Consider the following 20,480-nt stretch of genomic DNA (forward strand, 5'->3'; position numbering starts at 1 on the left):
TTTACAAACCAATTCTGGTTCATCTGTTTCACTCAACAATCGGCCATGTGCGTATGAAAACAAAGGCACTGCGCATGCGCGTTTTACTCCCATTCTATCGCGATATTTCATTTTCCTATCGTTGCCTAACATTATACCGGTATTACCGTGAACGGTATAATATGGCCCAGCCCTAGTTCCAACAATATATTTTTTTGTTTGTTTTTTGTTGAAACTTCAGCCGAATATCAACCATAAACAGATCGTCTTAAGATGCAGATCAAAACGGTAGAAAGGAACAGTGTTTCAGTGCTTTACGAGCACAAGCCGTAGCATTTAAAAACATGGAAATCCAAATGTAACAACTATGCATCTCACCATCTGGAAAGTGTCTGATTAGCAGCAGCATCGTTTTTCAGCATGACCAAGATCACCAAAAACACTGCCAATGCAGTGAAAACATACCTGGATAGAAAAACAGACGATAAAACACCATCAGTCATGGATCAGAGCCATGACCTCAACGTTATTGAAGCAGTGTGATATCTTCTCAACAGAGAACAGAACAAAAGGCAGCCAACATACAAAGAAGAGCTCTGAATGTTCTTCAAGAAGCCTGGAGAACTATTCCTGAAGACGACTTGAAAACTTACAAGAAATAGAGAGTTCAGGCTGTGCTGATGATCAAAAGTGGTTATACTAAATTCTGACGTACAAGCTTGCCAAAATTGTACAAACTCTGTTTTTACTTCATATACTGTATTTCCATTTATTCCATGTAGTACTGCAAATCCATCAGTTCTGACAAGATCTCCAACACCACCGACTGAAATGCAGCTCAAAACCATACAGAGCCTCCACCTCCACATTACAAAAGGCCCTAGACTCTCCTGACCTCCTCCTTATGTAATGGTAATTTGAACCAAAAATGTAACATTTGGATTCATCACTCCATGAGACCTGTTGCCCCTGATTTTCAGCGCAGTTGTTTTGCAATTTGACATACCTCAACCTTTTCTTCCCGTTTCCCTTCCTAAAGAATGACTTCTTGACAGCCACCCTTCCAACAGTAGATGGATCTGCTGAAGGTCCGGATGCATCTCTCAGGTTTTGTGTCAGGTATTTGCTCGATTTTTTTCCCATTTCTTCAGTACATGACTCTCAGATAGTGTTCATCTGCTGCAGATAGTTTTTAGGCCTGCCACTTCTTCATCTGCTATTTTCTTATCCATTTTCCTCAAACTTTTAAGGACACTCTGCACACCATGCCAACAAGTTTTTGGCTAAGAGCTCACTAACAAGGAATCACACTGATGGTGCAAAAATAATATTCTATCCCTGTGGTAAAAGTAGAATACATTTTTAAACAAGATCAGAACAGCTTACTGTACAAACACCAATGTTTAGATATTACAGTTATTGCAGGTGTTTCTGCAATAGAAGCAGGATAAGGTTCCTCTGGTGGAAGTGCCCCACAAATCCAGCCTTAAACCGCTGGTGTAACCAAACAGTAATGGTACACATGATGTATCATGGTTGATTTATTCAGATTAACTTTGAGTCCATTAACTGTACTTTCTTCACTGGATTGTTCCCAGCTGCAACTGAAAAAAAGAGGAAAATTGCAACAAAAAACCCCAAAACAAAACAAAAAAAACCCCCACAATGTAATGAAATGATGAACATTTCCAAAAGTCTGTATACTTTTGGGACTGCTCTACAAGATTAAGAAGAAAACACAACACTGCACCAACCTGAGGAAGCTGGCACAGCTATTTCAGCAATTTCTCGCTTCATAAGCAGATTTGTAATGATTAGGGGGATATCAAAAACAAAGAAACTAGCCTGGGAAGACTTATTCAACAAATTATGTATGAGTATTATTTGTTAGATAATGTATGGGCATTATACTCATCCTGTTCTTTATCAGTACTGTCAGAGAAATACAGCACTATGCTATGCATCTGACTTTATCACCTGTGACCAGATGTGTAGCAGTTTTTGTACCACAGCATACCATGAAGTGAAGTGAGGTCAAGTTTAGGCCCATTCCTGACATTATGAAACCATTGCTCTGATGGTGGAAAACTTTAATCAGCAACTGAAGAACTGCAGATATCAAGGAGTATTTTAAGATGGAATGTTATTTTGGATAAGTTGATGCTATATTAAAATTGTATACAGCTTAAATATCAAGATGATAAATTTGACCATTCAATTTGTTTAGCGAGCTCTCCTGCATGAAAAATGCTTACGTATATGAGCTATGCTCCATCAGCTCCTACAGCTGTGTGTGTGCCATGATGTGTCACTGTGGGATATTTTACTTGCTGTGAACTGATGTGATGTAATTTAATCCTTCAGTCTGTGATATGATAGCTATGATGTCAGGCTCTACCTCAAAGCTGAAAGCACCAAACCCCAAGTGAAGGATCTGTGATACATCTATACTGTACATGTGTGTTGTTTAGTGAGTGAGCTGAAAAGCCTGGGAACTGAAACTGAAGGCTGATAAAAACACGCACAGAAGCGCGCGCGCACACACACACACACACACACACACACACACACACACACAATGTCCACAAGATTAATACTGAATCGATTTACCTCAGCCCTCTGACAACAGAAACAACTTTCTTGCAATCTTAAATCACCAACTTTATGCTACTTTTAAGCCTTAACCAAAAAAACAACAACAACACAACGGTCACACAAAGCCTTTACTCACCCTTAGTGAAATTTCGAGGTCAGAGACTCACCTCGGTCTTGTCTTTGGAGCGAAGAGCACTCTTGCCATTGTTGGCTATGTCCCTGGACGGAACCACAGTTATCTGTTGTACTGGCATGCTGCTGTTTCCAGGCAACGCTCCGGAGTTACTCCCACAGCATTCCCAGTCCTGTCCTCCAATCTGCGTCCCTGCGTGGGATCTGCTCTCGCGTCCGCAAGCTCGTTCCTGAAATAAGAAGAGGCACTCCCGGATCGCACTTATTTATCGAGCCAATCCGGATCATCAAGAAGAGCGGAGATGAAACGGGATCAGGTCACCGTGGTAACAAGAAGATAGCAGGATGGTGGGGTGTGAGGTCGTCATGACGACTGGGAAACTACTCCACAGTGCCCACCACCTCCTCCTCCTCCTCTTCCTCCCCTTTTTTCGCTTTCCTCCTGAGAGCGAGACAAGAGAGGAAGAGTTGAGATGGAGCTGAGCAGTAAACAAGGAGGCAGGGAAACTGTGTTGTTGTGACGCACGTGTGTGTGAGTGTGTGAGAGTATGTGTGTGTTCTTGTGTGTCTTTGCAAAAGGGGTGGAGCCAGGATTTTGTCGCTGTATAACAAGCATAAGGTCCACGAGGATTAGGGCTTAGACTAACCTCAATCTCCTCCTCAGACCAGTGGCGCTGCTAATAAGCTTACACAACTTGTGCACATGGACAGCACTCACTCATACACACACCTCATTCCTTCAGTCATGTTAGGCAATTAAACGAACATTAATATCTGACTCGCTATAAAAGGACAAATCTCCCGCCATATCAGTCTTCACTTCAAAGAGTGCGTTTGTGTGTGGGAGGGTTGTGTGTGTGTGGGTGGCAAGGATGTAATCCTATTTCACATGGTCTCGGGTCACGAGGATTATGATTGATATAACCGGAAAATGTGTGACTGAAAGTGATTACTGAAAAGCAGGGGCATCTTCACAGACATGCTCAGGTAGTATTAGAGAAACTAGAGCCAGGAGTTAAACTAGGAGCAACTAAAGATGCTTTTAGAAAGTAGCTCAAACTACTTTGTGAGACAAAGAGTTACAAAATACATGTGACACATTTAAAAAATAAACAAAGCACCCCAATATTCACAGGTTACACATAAACTAGGGCTGTGCGATATGACCAAAATCTCATATCCCGATATAAGAATTCTATCGTCCGATAACGATATAAATCACAAAAATGTAACATTTTCTGTAAATTCTGTGAATCTCGGGCAGCTCGTCTTGCTGGAAGTGTTTCCAGCTGCGCGTCATGTTCCTGGAGTCGAGTGTTTTAACCGACGCATGAAACGATACATTTTTAGAGTAAGTTGTAACAGCCGTCGTTTTCTGAGTATTTATTACACGGCGTGCTGCGGGGAAAAGCCTGTTCTAACGTTTGAGTCTAAGGTTTATTTTTTAGCACCTGGCGGCTCTTTTTTACTTCTCATCCGTAAACAATCTGCTATTTCACGTGATTCAGTTTATTTTGAAAAGTCTCAACAGGATCTTGAGCTTTATTGTGAAAGGTTTATGTGGAAAATAAACAAGCGGACACGCGATGGTGTTACCATCGTTGTTGCTAACCACAACGCATAAAAACAGGCGCTTGTCTGTCCATAGTGTGGTTATATAAAATATAAGAGAAAGAGAGAACTTTACGAAATTAATATAGCCACTACAGTGACCATCAAAATGGTGAAAAAATATTGCCGTAAATAGTTTATTTTGCGACATCATGAAACAAACGACAGCGTAAAATGAAACTATAGACGTTTTTATATCCTCATCCGATATATATCGTTATATCGAACAGCCCTAACATAAACCCTCAAAAGGAGGCCTAAACAAACAAAAAAATTCATCTGGGCTTTTGATGAGGACACATCACAACTCCTCACATTAAATTCCTGTTGCTAACAAATACGCTTTCATAGGATCTTCTTGGTTAAAGACTGAACCAGTTTTCTTAGATTATATTGTAAGGTGAAGACCCTGCAATATTATTAAGAATGAATGAATGAGTGAATTAGAAAAATGTTCATCTGTTGTCAGCATGTGCTCGTTTAAGGTGGACTGAGTCGAAGTGGAAAGCTGTAATCTGGTCTGATAAATCAAAGTCAGGAAATCATGGAACAGCCATTTCTGGGCTAGAAAGAGACACCATATAGCTTGTTTTTGGTGCACAGCTCATAAGCAATCATATGTGACTATATGGAGTACCATTAGCACCACTGTGTTGCATCATCTCTTCTCCTCTGAGTGTTTGGGAGCTAAGGAGTCCAAATGGTTTTGCACTGTTGCAGCAGGATTTCAGCTGCTCAGGAGGTAAGAGCCTGCTTTGTTGTATTATTCATTTTGTAATGCTCCAAATGTTTTTTCAGTGGGTGACAGTTCTGGAATGCAGGCAGGCCAGTTTCAGAGATATTATGAAAGACACGGCATGAAAAGAATCCCGAAGTGTAATAGGAGAAGAGATGAGGGTTAAGAGAAGCCTTTTGAAAGACTTATTTTGGGGCAAATAAAACTACATTTCATGAATTTTCTTGCAAGCTTTAAGTTTACTCCATGATTTTATGCAGAAAAACTAATGAAAGATAACTTGTTTACATTATTATCTGCGTGAACAACTATATCAAAGCAGAGGTTTTTACAGTTTGCGGGTTTGGCCTATTCAGGTGCGTGTAAACACAATGCCACAATCTCCCCAGGAGTGGATGTCCAAGCAAATCCCAGCATTGCACAGTCAAACCATGCAATACTCAAAGAAATCTAAGAGCTACATCTCAGACTCTACAGACTCTAAGTATGGCTTGTTTGGAAAGGTTCACTCTCAGTAAAAAAGAACATGGCAGCATGGCTTAGCTTAGCTTATCCTAGCAAAGCTGCATCTGAAGAAAACTGCAAGACTTCTGGAACAATGTACTTTATTCAGATGAAACCAAACCAAACTGGCCTAAAAACCAAACTCAGCATTTCAGCACCAACAGCTCACACCAGCTGTCGAGTAAGGTGGTGGAGAGATGATCATTTGGGTTTGTTTTCCACCCACAAAAGCTGGGTACCGGGCAGTCATTGAGTTGACCATGAACTCTTCTGAACACCAAAGTATTGTAGAGTCAAATACGAGGTCATCTCTGTGACAGGAATAAAGAGTACAATGATGCCAAACACAGCAGCAAATCTACAACAAAATGTCTATAAACGGAAACTAGCGGTGTTGCAGTGGCCCACTGAAAGTCCTGACCGCAAACTGACAGCACATAAACAAATGTCCACAAACCTCAATGCACTGAATTTTAGAGAAGAGTAGGTCAAAATCTCTCCACAAATTCAAGTTATATCAGCTCAAGCTGGCTTTACAAGCTACTGAATCATGGGGTGTGACAAAGTGGCTAGGACTGAATTCATTTACCATTTGTCACTTGCATATATTGTTATTTTGTGTTCTGTTGTGTTTTAGTCAATCATAATGCTTTAATGTAAACACAGCACATATAACCTTGGCTCTGCATACTATCCCGGCTCTGTTTGTGGTAGCATTGGTTACATTCAGTACATCTGTGTTCCTAAAGCTAAATGTCACTTAATCATTAGTCGATTTGAATCTTTCATTTATGTAGTTTGGTTATATTTACCACTGTGTGTTCCTTTGTGCAGGTCCTATATGTGAAACAGGTATATGGGAAGATGCTGTTTTCCTATCACTTTCCATGCTGCTTATGTTATGCTACCTTCAAAGGATTGCACAGAGCTGTATAAAAACGTATTTTTACACATGGATGCATGTGCGTGAAGGTATTTTGAAATAGCTGTAAAATTACGAGACACTCGCTTTTATAAGGATTTTAGTTTAACACAATATAGCTGCAATCAAGTATAATGTTACGTGCGTGTGTTGGTGGGTTATTTGTTTCTTAATGTGTGTATGCAAATTCACCTGTGCAGGGGCTCGGCTGTGATTGGTGGACCTAAGGAACGGCCTGATGTAACTGGTTCCTGCTGTGGACGTGAACTATAAAAGGGCGACTGAAAAGCTGCGGTGCGGGGGGATGTGGCAGACTTCCCGTGCACTTGCCTCAGGTCCAGACGGAGCAGCCGTAGCTATTTGGTTAAAAGGTCGGGCATGTGTGTGAAGTGCGGAGCAAGTAGGGGTGAGCTGCCGATTATTTTGGGAAGCCTTCTTTTCTCCTGTGTTTTTAGACCAGGGAGGTCAGACTGTGTTATTTCTTTCTTTTCTTTTCCTTGAACAGGTCAGAGGGGAACCGAAGCCTAGGTTGAGTTTTGTTTGTTGTGTTGGCCTTAGCTCACCCTGAAATTATACACTGCCACTACCATTGTTGTGAATAAACTATTGTTAAAAGTCCGATGCTGTGACTGTGTCTGTTTGGGCGTGGGAAGTCACGGGACACCCCGCTTCTGTTGCGGTCATTTCGAGCCGGGTCGTAACATATAAGATATAAAATAAGATTTATTTTTAAATACTTTGTTTTTGCATTGTTTCTAACCAAATACAGGGTTTTTAAGACTTGCAGAATCACTGCATGCCACCATTTTTTCAACAGAGTTAGTGTGGAGTTCACAAACTGCCTACATGGACAATAAAATTCAGAAGATTACAAATAGCAGCATTCAAGCTGCACATCTCAGGGGACATAGAAATAGTTCTATGTTTGGCTTTTTACGGATGATCAGCAAGCATTTATTCTCAAAAGAAGGTGTTTTTTGTGTTTTGTTTTTTTTATTAAAGCATTCAAAACTATATCCTACATCCAAACTACCTTGGGATGTACAGTACTTTATTTATTATTATTATAGGTTATAAGTTAAGTGGTTTGAATCTTTTAAAATCCTTCTTTTTTTAATGAACATGCTCTTGTGCTTTGGTTGAATTGAACTTAAACTTTCTGTCTCCAGTTTGTTAGTTTCTCACTTCTCCAGATTTCCTGTGTGGAATGATTTTCATGAGCAGTGACCCATTAATAAAAGTTTGACAAGCAGCAAGTGTCAGCATTCAGAAGCTTCCCAAAACCACTCCAGACACTTATTTGTGGATTTATTTTAAAGCACCATCTAAATTAACTTTAATTTTAAGAGATTAAAACTGAATGCACAAAGTCAACAGTTACATTTGCTTTGATTTTGATGACTATGACCCTGGGATACAATCTTAAAACCTCTATTTTCATTCTCCTGTTCTGCTTCTACCACCATCTTTGCTGTTCCAAAAGTACCCTAAAAGCTTTAAATTCAAGATTATTGCTCCTATAATATCTCCGCTCAAACTATCTGTTCTTATGCTTTTATTTCCTGATTCTTTTGCAGAACGCACATGAGCTGTACCACAAGAACATCGACTGCATGCTAAGAGCAGTGACAGCCTTGGTTTTAAAGAAGTGGTGGTCAAAGAAATGCCCTAGATAAGCCCACCCACATCCTTTTTACTGACACATACATACTAAAATAAACATCACCACAAAAACATATAATGGCAATGGTAATCAGAATTAATACTTTTTGTGGTTCCACATTTTCCAAACACTATTCCTTTATCAGTTACAGTCTGCAAAGCTTCAGTTTGTCAGTGTACATTTAAAAGAATACAAGCATGTGTTTACTGGATGCTCACACTGAAGTTGGGCATGGTTTCAGAATACAATTTTACCACATCACAAGCCTTGAGAAAAAACATTTTCTTCCACAGAGAGGTTCAGTTACTGAGGAAACACAAAGCTCTTCATCTCACTGTTTAAGACCCAAACCCAGGAAAAGCAACATGCTTGAAAACAAAATGCATGCTTTTGGAGTTAGAACTTTCTGTGTAAAACACACAGAGACACAGACACACACATTCAGGGGAGGCTCAGGGCACCATTAATAATTACGGTTAATATGATCTCACTTAAACTTGAGAGGGGACGTGTAAGTCAGCTCTTCACAGCTCTTGCAAGTGCATGACACAGAGAGAGAGAAAGAGAGAGAGAGAGAGAGTGTGTCAGAGAGGACATAAAGTGTATGTGTGTGTGTGTGTGTGTGTGTGTGTGTCGTGTAATGCAGCTGCTGCGTGATGATCAACATCCACAAGCTTCTTTACTTCGCTAAGTAAGTGTTTCTCCCTCATTTTCAATTGCTGTGTCATATGATGTTGGATGATCTCACTGATGAAACTATCAATGTACAGCTGTGGGAGCAGGCGTAAATAGATGGCCTCTTCATTAGCTGAGCTGGAGATGCTGACCATCATGTTTTCTCTCCTGGTTTTTGCCCTCTTCACACTTGGAGGGATGCTCAATGAGGAATGTGGACAGTCAAATGGTACAACTAAGACACACACACACACACACACACACACACACACACACACTAATGTCTGGACTGTGACTTAGCGTCTGCACTCACACTTAGGTAAAATAGCAAAATATTAGAGCACCAAAGTACTTCAAAAATGATTACACATTTCAAATAATAATAATATATAAATACATATATACATTCATACATATAGGAAATTTTTGTCATCAACTTAGTGAAGTTTGTCAACTCTGCAAGCATTAAGCACGTGTGGCACACATGTTTAACGAGATTTGGATTTCCACATAACTGAGAGTTATTTCCACATAACTGAGAGTTATTTCCACATAATTGAGAGTTATTTCCACATAACTGAACTTTCTATATCTTCCTCCTGTCAAGACAAACCCGTCTAATTATGAACCTCAGCTTTGAAGCGTTATCTTTAACCTTATTTTCACACAATAACGTTCTCTTTGTATTTCATTTGTACTTCCTTTGACTGGAATTGCTGCTTTGTTTTATATATTTTATGTTTTAGTGATATTAAATTATTATTATATTAAATGTATTATATTTTTTTCCATTGGTTCATTTATACTTCCACTTAGAGAATGCTTCAGATAAAAAAAACTACCACTAGATCACAAGGCAAACTGTCCAGGCAGGATATAAGATTCTTATATATCTATTTACGATCTACTATCATGAATGAACCCCACACAATTTCTATCAAATGCATAAATCATATTTTATAGATTTATACATATATATACATATACATACATTATTACATTTAATTCTAAGATTCGATTATGATAGGTCCATTTTTTTAAACATTTATATTTAATAGCCTACAACATGAAAGATGGTCAAATCATTTTGTTTGGCATCACATTAATTATTAAATGTTATTAATAAATCATTATTATTTTATGTGACCAGATCTGTGATAAAGTATTGCATTTTGAGGTGAAAAACCAAAGCAATTAACTTTCTGTTTCTATTTTCTGCAGCGACTAACACAAACCCACAAAACGATGTGCTGACTGTCTGACTTTGATGAGGGTTATGATTCAGATACAGAAGATTCACAGGGGAAAAGCAGCCCTCTGAGAATGTGACAGTCAAAGCCCCCTCCTGTGTGTGAACCTGTTGGTTACCAGACAAAAAGTTGAACTGATAACCTCTGAACACAAGTGCATGTGTACTTTGTTAAAGGATCTTGCATCCTCCAGGATGAGCCATAGGGGAGTGGCCTACACTACACATTGTAAAAGAAAAAAAAAAGGACTGAACAAAGAAACGCCTGCTTTAACAAACACTGTCAAGTCAGTATCTCGCGCCTGCTTTCTTTGTGAGAGTGTGAAGACAGAAGGATTTTATCTAACCTAGAACTGAAAGCAGCTGCTTCTACCAGTAAGTTTTAAAAGCTTAACCGTACCTGCTCTTCTTCTTATTCACTCTTTTCTTGTACCTCCTCTTTGAGTTGCTCAAGGATGTTTTCTTCTACCCACTGACGGTTACCTTTGATACTGGAAGGCAGTTGAAAAATCTAGGTCAAAAACAAAAGGTGTGTTTGACAGGTTGTGAGCGAGCCATCTGATCACTCTATTGAAATGAGAAGTATGAATCACTTGTGCCAAGGCTCAAAGGCTATCGCTAGTGTGAATGCCTACATTTACAGAGAGAAAAATGTAGGAATCACAGGCCATCTGTGGTCGGCTACACTGATTCATTCAGCCTGTCTGTGACAACATAAAAATGCTCTGTTATTCAGCACCAGCTCTTGTTTGACAGCCGTGTTTTCATAAACATGTAAATCTATAACTATTTTGCTTACCTGACACGTGATGGCTAAAGAGTTAAAACAAAAAGAATATAATAAAGGATGTTTGATTCTGAAACTCTGCTGAAGATTAAAAATGTATTCACTGATGTTAAGTTCACAGAAAGTCCCTGAAACTTCAGTGACTGTACTTTTTTCTTTGATTTTTCACACTGACTGTTTTATTCATGGGAGCCCGGCCTGGAGTTTCAGCCTGCCACTCATACTGCGAAACCACTGTACATTTCTTAACTTTCTAAACCCAGCAGGTGATACTGCTGAGGTTGTGTGAATTCTCACATTTCAAGCTGAATATAAAGCAGAGAAGTCTCGAATGTAATGCCAATTCCAAGTTTATACAGCCCTCTGGTGGCAGTGCACGCAGAACTGCACTCGAAGAATTGCAAAAGCCTTTTAAAAAAAAATCGTCTACTGAACTCACTTACAGCCTGATTTGCTGGGCAGTTTACAGAGAATTAAACTGTTTAATATTTTAAAATGCGCTCCATTTTCATGAATACACATAGTCCATAACTTAATCTTAGAAGTATACACTTAGCAGCCACTTCATAAGGTACATGTTAGTATTCATTTTGCGGTACAGTGCTGCTTTAATTCAACCTGATATTGATTGATGATTTGTTCATACTGACACAATAGCATCACACAGCTGATAGTTGTCGGTTGCACATACTGATCTTCCGTTCAACCACATTCTATCGGATTCAGGTCTGGTGACTGTGGAGGCCACCTGAGTACAATGCGCTCATTGTCATTTTCAAGAAAGCAGTTTGAGATGATTTGACCTTTGTGACATGGTGTGTTATCATGCTGAAAGCAGCCACCAGAAGATAGGTCCACTGTCATCATAAAAGAGTGGACATGGTCAGCAAAAATACTCAGGGAGACTGTGGCATTTAAAAACATGCTCAGTTGGTACTAATGGGGCTAAAGCATGCCAAATAAACATCTCCCACCACCAGCAGCCTGAACAGTTGATACAAGGCAAAATGGATCCATGCTTTCACACCACACCAAACTGTGACCCAAATGTTGCAGCTAAAATTTATATCCATCAGATCAACAACATTTTTTGGTTGGTGACTGTATAATTAGAAGCAAGAAGTTTAGTGAGCTAGATTCAAGATTGTTTGTTTGTCACGCGCATGGTTATACAGGTATAACACGCACTGAAATGTGACCTGATACGCTCCTCGACTGTGCAAAGAAATAAAAAAAGAGATCCTTTCTATGAGTAGTCTGCATGTTCCAGCTTTGCCAGTGTGGGTTTAGTAATTCCAGCTTTAGGCGTGGAAATGAGCCTGTGTGGTAGCTCTGTCTGTGCCTGAGCATAAAATTATACAGTGAAGCTACACTGTGGCAAAGAGTAATTTCTTCATTTCTCTGTATAAATGAGTCCTGTTTTGTGTTGTATAGTTGTGTAGATGGAACTGCCATTCACTGGCTTTGAGCTGACCTTCATCATCGTTGCCTTCATCATCTTCACTCTCTTCAGTTTGGCTTCAGTCTGTTTTCAACCACAGGCAGCCCGGCCAGGTACACATTTAGCCTCTGATATCACCACAGAAACCAACGTCAGCCTCTCTAACGCCGATTATCTATGCTCTATCTCAGAAAAAGATGTCTATGAAGTGAAGAAACTGCAGCCATGTAACAGGAAGCAGAGAGTGATCATCAAAGAAGCTGGACAGAACACATAAAGCAAACATTATAAACCCCAGCTGAGTGAAGGCAAAACTGAAAACACCGCTTACTGTTCTTTTTTTTTTTTTGTATTAGTGTTGACGCAATGCCCATTACAGTAGGTTCCCACAATAAAGATAAGGTGGCAATAAACTGTACCCTATTAATTATACAGCTTCGTAAGTTATGAGTATTGTTATAAGGCTGAAGGTAATCATTTAGAAGTGTAACACAAATTGCTAACAGCATAATGTGATCTCAGCGTATTTGTTCAGGTATCTGGAGAGGACGATTAGATAAACTTGTAGAGCAAAGATCCTGTTTGTACAGTTTATCACTGTAACACCACATCTTTTCTTTCCTCTATGATAATTTGCTCTTTAGCTCCATCTACAGTTTAAAAAAAGCATCAGCTGAATTCTGAACTGAGGCCACAGAAAAATAGGTAGAGTTAAATGCCGTGGAGCTGAAGAACCAGACAGAGCCGAACACTGATGCACAGATCTCTGACAAGCCGTGATGTCTTGTCTAGGATTTAACAAACCAAGTGACTTTCGGCCCCTGCAGCCCTCGTGGGGTGACATCCCAGGGGGTTAGAGGCTGCTCCCTGTGGAGAATGCCCCTCGACCCTTAAGCCCTCCGTCACTCCTCTGCAGTCAGCCGTCTAGCTGTTGACATGAAGCGGAGGAGGAGCTCCAGAATAAAGCAACTGAGGAAGATTTTCTTTTAAAGCCAGCGTCTTTGGTGTGTAATGATGATCCTGTGTGTGTGTGTGTGTGTGTGTGTGTGTGTGTGTGTGTGTACTCCTGTTCATGTGTATATGCAGCCATTGAGGTTAGTATTGGGCTGTTGAAGAGATAAAGGGTCTTCAGAGTAATTAAGCTCTGGCTGGATGGCTACAGCCCTCATTAACACTGACGATATTGTGGCATGACAACAGACCCACTATCACTCTAATGATGGTCAATGAACTCACCAGGCCACAATCCACACCCGTGCACACAGACACAAGGGCAAGGACACACCCCTACAAATTCAGACATCACGGCACATTTCAACTATGGCCACTCGTTTCATCACCTACACTCTGCTCCTGAATGAGAAACAGAACAACCCACACAAGCTCCGGCCATCACGTCAGCTCTTTGATTCATAAGACCTTAGACTATGGAAACATCTCACGTGCAAACCATCCTATAAAGAGAGGGGTGATCATTCTTAAAAAGAAACAAACATAAACTCTTCCATATAAAGCACAAGGAGGTCATAATTATATGCAATCTTTGGACTATTTGTGAAATTGTGGTCTTATAATGCCAATATTTGTTTTTATTTTATTTTCAGCCCAGCAGTATTTGCAACAAGGCTTATAACAACCTATATGCCTATATTGGCCTTCATTATTTTCTCATGTAATCCATTCTGTATCAAATCACCCAGAAATTTCCCAGAAATTCAGAACTCATTCACATTGTCTTTCTTGAACAACCAGCAGTGTGTACAATGGAAATGTGTTCAGCTTTCTATCATAACATGTAGCCCAACTGCTAAATATTTACATCTGAGAACCTACGATGAAAAATATTTATAACTAAATATTTCCGTTAAACCGACTGGTTCTGGTATCTTTGTTTTTAGCAAAATAAATCCTTGATAAATCATAATACTGTGTTATATTGGTCATGAAATATTTCAATATCACCATTGAGCAGTCCCGCTGCTCATGATTTTTTAATATAACTGTGTTCTAATGTAAAAGGCAGTTGTGTATGAATAGTCTGAAAATAAAGATGGGAAGTTTATTGGGTTTATTTTGTTCTTTCTCTAATGCAAATTAAAAACTGTGGCACAGAGAATCACCAGATCCTCAACCATCATCAAATCTACAGCTGTACATCAACTAAACATCAGTATCGACCTATGTGATTGATATCAAGTATAAAAAAGTGGGCGTTGATTTGCCACATTAACTGTGCGCTAGATAAATGTTTGAAAATAGTGTGTTAAGGAACTGAGAGGATGACCTGTCTTTTGTTTATGCCTCCAGCGAAGTTGAAAAGACTTTCAAGAACGGTGATCTGGAAGCTCAATGGGGAAAAAACCTCACTAAAAAGTTCTACTGGTCACCCATCTACAGCATGTACCTTATATTACCATTTCAGTGTTTTAATGATATGTGCTAATGATCACCCAAGTCCAAAAGTTACAGGGGCATTTTATGGAGCACTGTTCTTCCGAGCAAGTTTTGTCAGAGATAAAGAAAGCTCCTTATCTGCTGATCCCGGTCAAGAGATGATGACAGAGGAAAAGAAGAAAGTGAAACTTTAAGAGGAGGGGAGGAGACGCTGTAAAGTCAGTACAGCTGCTGGGAAAACCAGGACTGCTGTTAACACTCGTAATAACAGCAGCCCTGCAGTCCAACTGTTTTCTGAGCTGCACACTAATTCAGAGCACACTGCCTGCTGAGTTCAGGCACACATTGGACTAAAATATGAGCACGCTGAGCGACGGGATTAATAACAGGGCTGGTACTTGGGAATGCTTCAAATAAATGGTCACACATAAGGCTGCAAATAATTTGCTACCAGCTATTTTTCCTCATTTAGTCACATCATGGTTCTGAAATGTCAAAAAAAATCTTTTAACGTTTACTGCTATGCTGGACTAACTGCCCAAACTCAGACTTTTGAGTTTTACAATTTCAGTAGTCTGTCTAATTTAATTTTTTGAGACTTTTTGCTTGAAAAATACTGACAAAAAAAGTATTTAATCAGCTAATAAAATTCTTGCTCTAATCCAAAAAGAGGCTGATGTTTTAGCGCAGATACAAGTAGCAAGACAGCATTTTGGTTACTTTACACTCAGAGAGGTAAATCCACTTTCCAAATGGTTTCCATCACACACATGAACACATAAAGCACACATCCTGATGCTGTTTTAGCAAAGCAGAAAGAAACAATTTAGATAAATGCTCATCCTTCTCAGTCATTTCCACAGCAAAAGTGGATTTGCAGCTGTTCTGTTTTTATCGATGTCAACTCATTATCTTCACATGTTATCTTGGGCTTGTTGTTTGTTAAACACTTCATACAATGCAAAAATGCACTGCACTGTTTAAGTAACCAAAGATGGCTCTCACGCCACAAAAGAACAAGCTTCACCTGCAGCCCTGCCAGGGTACTGCAGCAATGTGAGAGCTCGCCCAGTCTGTGTGTGCCTCTCTCACGGGGGGGTGTTCAAGCAGGCTGGATAATCCTCGTAAACACGAATAATCCCTTTTATAAGGGCAAATTATTACAACACGCTCTGCAGCGAAGACCTGGTGGGAGAATCTGGTATGAATCTTACTCTCTTACTCCAAAGGGCAGGTAGACAGAAAGTAAGGAACACAGAGAGGCAGAGGTCTGGCAGGAGTTAGCAGGCAGTGGATACCAGGTGGCTGTGAATGACAATTGAGACCAAATAAGCATATTCAAATTGGGAAAATAAAAGTTTTTTAAATGACAAAGGCAGCTGATATGCAAAGTGCAGCTCACCACAGAAACAAACTACATACCTCAGCAGAGTGTTTGCAGCAGGATGAATGTGTGTGTTTGTGTGTTGTTGGGGAAGAATCTCTGTCATTTCAAGGAGCATTTTTGCAAACATCATAAAGCAATAAAAGGCAACATTTCAAAATGCGACACCGACAAACAACACTAAAAAACACAAAGACCCTGGCCTTGGCTTTATTCTTGAGAGCTGAAGGAGCTGACGGCCCAGGTGCTCGTTCAGAGACTCTCTGACTGTTTCAAGCCCTGCGGTCCATTAGTGTCCTGCTGCTCCTCTAATCCTCATTCACATGTAACGGCTGACATTTCATCTTAATGTGTTAATTCATTAGCTGGGTGCTGAATGGAGAGACTCAGTCCACAGAGACGGCCGTCAGCAGACACACTAATGAGTCCCCCCCGCGCGCAGCCGGTGACTGCAGAGCTAATGCCAAGTGAAGTGGGTTACCTGCTGCAGGAAACCCCAACGATGGGCTACCCGGATACCCACGCAGGGCTGGATATTTCTTGGAATGTGGCATAATAAAAACAGCGCTTATACAATACAGACTCTTTTTACCAAAACCAAACAAAAGAAGCAAAGCCGAGAGAAATGCTGCTATTGTAAATGAAAAACCTGTCAGCACCACTCTTTGGGCTTTTAAATGTGCAAAGTTCTGCTTTATTTGATTTATGTATTCATTTTTAATTTCACCGTGGATCCATTGTAAAAAAATATATTATTTAATGATTATTTAATCATTTTTGGCATAATAATAATAATGTATTTTATCAGTGGGAAAAGCTGTGATGCAGTTAAAAATCCAGACTTTATCCCTTCCCCCTTCCCACTCTAAAAATCCTTGCTGAGGTTCTGCTGCTCCCTCTCATCGGATGACGCCAGAAAAATAAGAATAACTAAACAATCTTTATATAAGTTAGCCACAGAATGCTTTGTTTACTTCTCTGGTTATCCTTGTGCTATAAGATATTTATCAAGTTCACCTGGATATTGTGGGTTGTTTTTTTTAACTGTAATGGTTTATCCATGTGATGAGAGAAACAACCAACTAAAAGCCAACATTACAGAGGCAGGCCTTCATGCTGTCACTCAGAGACAGTACAAGATCTACACAGACAGTTAAGACGTCTTTGGTCATCATTAGTCTGCCGTCCCCTAGATTTCATTCGGAGGACCGCTGCCCCCCAAAACTGCCCCCACCACCTCAACACCCAAAAGCTCCAGATGTATATATGTGTGTGTGTGTGTGTGTGTGTGTGTGTGTGTGTGTGTGTGTGTGTGTGTGCGCATGTGTGTGTGTGTCTTCATCTGTTGGGGAGCAGGAGAGAGCCAGGCGGGATCTGGTTCTTGGAGGACCTGCTATTTCCAGTCACAGCTTCTTAAATCTTTGCTCTAATGTTACAGGTGATAAATCTTCCCTGCCTGCTCACTCCGCTCTCTTTGAAAATATCAGCCACTTGCGCACACAAAATACAGCATGCAGCACAAGAGTGTGTGTTCAAGGGGCAGTTCAGGGTGCACGGAGGGGGCTTCCTGTCATTTGAATTACCCCTCTACATGTGGGGTCAATATGTGCCGAAATGTGTGTTTGTGTGTGTGTGTTTGAGGGATAGAGAGTTTTGTGTGTGTATGGGGGGGGGGGGCTGTTGTGGGAACTACCCACCCAGCCCCCCTCCCTCTAAAAAAGGCTGTATAAAGGAGGAAGGGGGAGAAGCACCTTTGTCACTTCGCTCTCAGACACAGAGACATTCCTTCAGGGACATAGCGATTATCCTCAGAAGAGATCTACTTGTTCGTACTGGATTCTCCCAGAGGAGGATTTCCTGACAGAAAAGAGAAGAGGGGCAAATCTGAAAGACACTCAGCATCTCCAGTCCAGTCCGGATTTGAGCTACAGGGACTCTCCGGAATTATTTGTGAAAATTATCATAAGTTTCAGCTCCTGAAACCAGCTGCCACCTAACTATGAGGATATTCAACCTGCTCTACCTTCTCATGCTGCTCGCAGTCATGGCAGCATCGGTCTCCTCTGCCAAGCCAGGTAAGCGTCCTCAGACTTCACCACCCAGAGGTGTCCATTTAAAGGGGGACGCCTATAAATCTGAACGTTAATGTTAGTAATGTCTGCTAGGTACAATAAAACTTTTTTTTTTTTTAAAAAGAAAAATAAATACATAAATAAAGCTTTACAACCAGTTACATGGACCAAAACATAGTCCCGGTCAGCAGCGTTCTGAATCACTGCGCACTGACCCTTAAACTCGCATCCATGGCAACAAGCTTGGACTATGTTAGCTATAGTTAACTGTCACTAATAAAACAGATTAGCTTAACCCTATGAGTTAAACAGACTTAAAACTTTTAATAGAAAAGTTTCGTTTATTTTTCTGTTTTAACCTAAGCAATGTTAAAAGTGCGCGAGATAATTTGACGGCCAATTATTGACGGGATGTTACTTCTTTATAACAGTGGTGATGCATTCACTGCTTGTTGTGAAAAAGTTAAATAGTCAATATTTACAGTTATTATCTCAAAGATTTTCACCCGGTAACTTGAAATTATTTTTCTCAGTTTTGAGTTATTAGGTCAAACTTTTTTTTTGACTATTTGGAAATAAATAAATGAAACTTTTAGTGGTGGAATCAAGCTTCCTCAGCTCAAAGGCTCCAGTCTCATAAACAAATTACAGCTGAGTGACACTGATAATTAAGTGTCGGTTTTTATTGATTTCGCATAATGCAGGAAAAGCACTTTTTAAAGCCTCCTTTTAGCCTGACCACAAATAAGTACCCCCCATCTGTAATAAGGAAAAAAAAACGTTTTAGTGTTCCTGCCTCGTAGCAGGTGCGCTTTCCCCCGCAAATTCTCGACTTTTTTTGCGGTTATCTTTGCGCAGATGCAAAAAAAAAAAAAAGAAAAGAAAAGAAAAAAAAGGGGAGGGGGCGGCTGCTGTTAAAGGGGGAGGTTTTGTGCCTCGGGTCGTGATATAGGTTCATGTGCTGATGGCGAGGACACGATGATGAGAGGATAAAAGGAGGAGTGGAGGACAGCGGAGCGCCGCCGGGGTATCCGCAAAGCGGACCGGTGGGCTCTTTGTCCCCGGCTGGAAGGCGCTCCGGAGCGCTTTTGTTAATGACAGTGTTAAAACTTCATGCAAATACCCGCGCTTTATTTACATGACATGGAGTAGCAGTGGCAAGTATAAAGCAGGCTACCTTCAGGGTGGGGTGGGGGGCAGCTTCTTTCAGAGGTACAGGCAGAGAGGGTGGGAGGGGAGTCATAAAGTCATCTGGCGGTTTATCTCTTCCTGGGCTTGGCTGGCAGTCTGGATTTATTAGGGACGTATAAAAATAATCACGTGTTAGGTGAGTGTGTCCCAGCTGTTTGTAAATGGGTTGCAATAAAGAAAAGAAACTCTTAAAGTGGTCAGGAGAGGTTATAGAGTTGCAGAAGGTTCAAAATTATATATGCCAGGCATCCACCTGCAGACCGCATGAATGAGCAGCTATTTGCCTGATAGCAGTCTAATTTAATTAAATATCTGTTTACATCTACAATCAAACCATCTCTTTTACTCCAGATTTCTTGAACCTGAGGAAAAAATACCACAGACACCACTGCCCACACAGACGCTGCCTGCCTCTGCACTCCAGAGTACCCTTCCCTTGAGGTAAGAGACATTCACTCATGCATGTGTTCATATATAGCAGGAGGTTATGAGCAGAGCCTAACAAAAACAGGCTACGTGGCCGGCAGGTTGGCAGTCAGGAAAAGCGTGTGTGTGATTAGTGTTTACGAAGAACAGAGGACATAAATCTCACAAACTGAACTGGGAGGAGGTGAAAGAGGGGACTCAAGGTGACTTTATGTCTAAATGCTGTTTTTATCCATTACAGGTCAGGAGAACTGCAATGGGGAAGACTCGAGGAGAGAAATGTGAATATGGACCGCAGTTTGTGGCAGAAACATCACGGCTGGAGCCCATGAAAGAAGGGGAGATATGGGACTCCACAAAGATGCCACCCACAGACTTTAATGTACATGTATCTGCTTCTGTAGCAAGAATCTGAATATTCATTAAACCATGAAAAGCTACAACAGCTGGGCGACCACAGAGCTGGGCTCGGCCAGTTTTGAGCTCCTTCCAAATGATAAAATGGGGAAAATAGGATGAGAGCTTTTAATCAATATCATCAAGTATATTCAATAATCGATTTAAAAAGCTGCGGACCAAAGAGCTGTAAATACCCCTAGTATAGCTACAAATTGTTTATATTGTATGTTCAGATGTTTATTGAATTACTTTTTAATAAAAACAAAACAAAAAAGAAAACTGTTTTGATTGTGTTTGTGTTAAAGATGCAATGCACTACA

The 20,480-nt window shown here is 40.4% G+C and overlaps 1 protein-coding gene and 1 long non-coding RNA gene across 5 annotated transcripts in view; one reads left to right on the plus strand and one right to left on the minus strand.

The window, feature by feature from the left end:
* Positions 1-17,920, minus strand: part of march1 (membrane-associated ring finger (C3HC4) 1) — a 31,557-nt gene extending 13,637 nt beyond the window's left edge. For 2 of the 4 annotated variants that reach the window (XM_042226469.1, XM_005936709.3), the window contains exons 1-2: positions 10,467-12,291; positions 2,742-3,148 (exon numbers count right to left, since the gene is read on the minus strand). In XM_042226469.1, the coding sequence (XP_042082403.1) occupies positions 2,742-2,828 (87 nt within the window). In that variant the 5' untranslated portion in view covers positions 2,829-3,148; positions 10,467-12,291. Of the gene's footprint in view, positions 1-2,741; positions 3,149-10,466; positions 12,292-15,902; positions 15,997-17,823 lie in introns of those variants that run through there. The other 2 variants (XM_042226468.1, XM_042226467.1) reach the window with 2 other exon arrangements.
* Positions 7,629-20,474, plus strand: LOC102308737. Its single transcript, XR_316724.3, has 6 exons — positions 7,629-8,833; positions 8,913-9,046; positions 10,039-10,441; positions 12,288-12,407; positions 12,486-19,776; positions 20,003-20,474. It is a non-coding gene; the product is annotated as an uncharacterized LOC102308737 (long non-coding RNA).
* Positions 20,475-20,480: the final 6 nt, after the last annotated feature.

This window comes from Haplochromis burtoni, unplaced genomic scaffold (genome assembly GCF_018398535.1).
Source record: "Haplochromis burtoni strain Fernald_Lab_line unplaced genomic scaffold, NCSU_Asbu1 Contig_213, whole genome shotgun sequence".
NCBI classification, from domain to species: Eukaryota; Metazoa; Chordata; class Actinopteri; order Cichliformes; family Cichlidae; genus Haplochromis; species Haplochromis burtoni.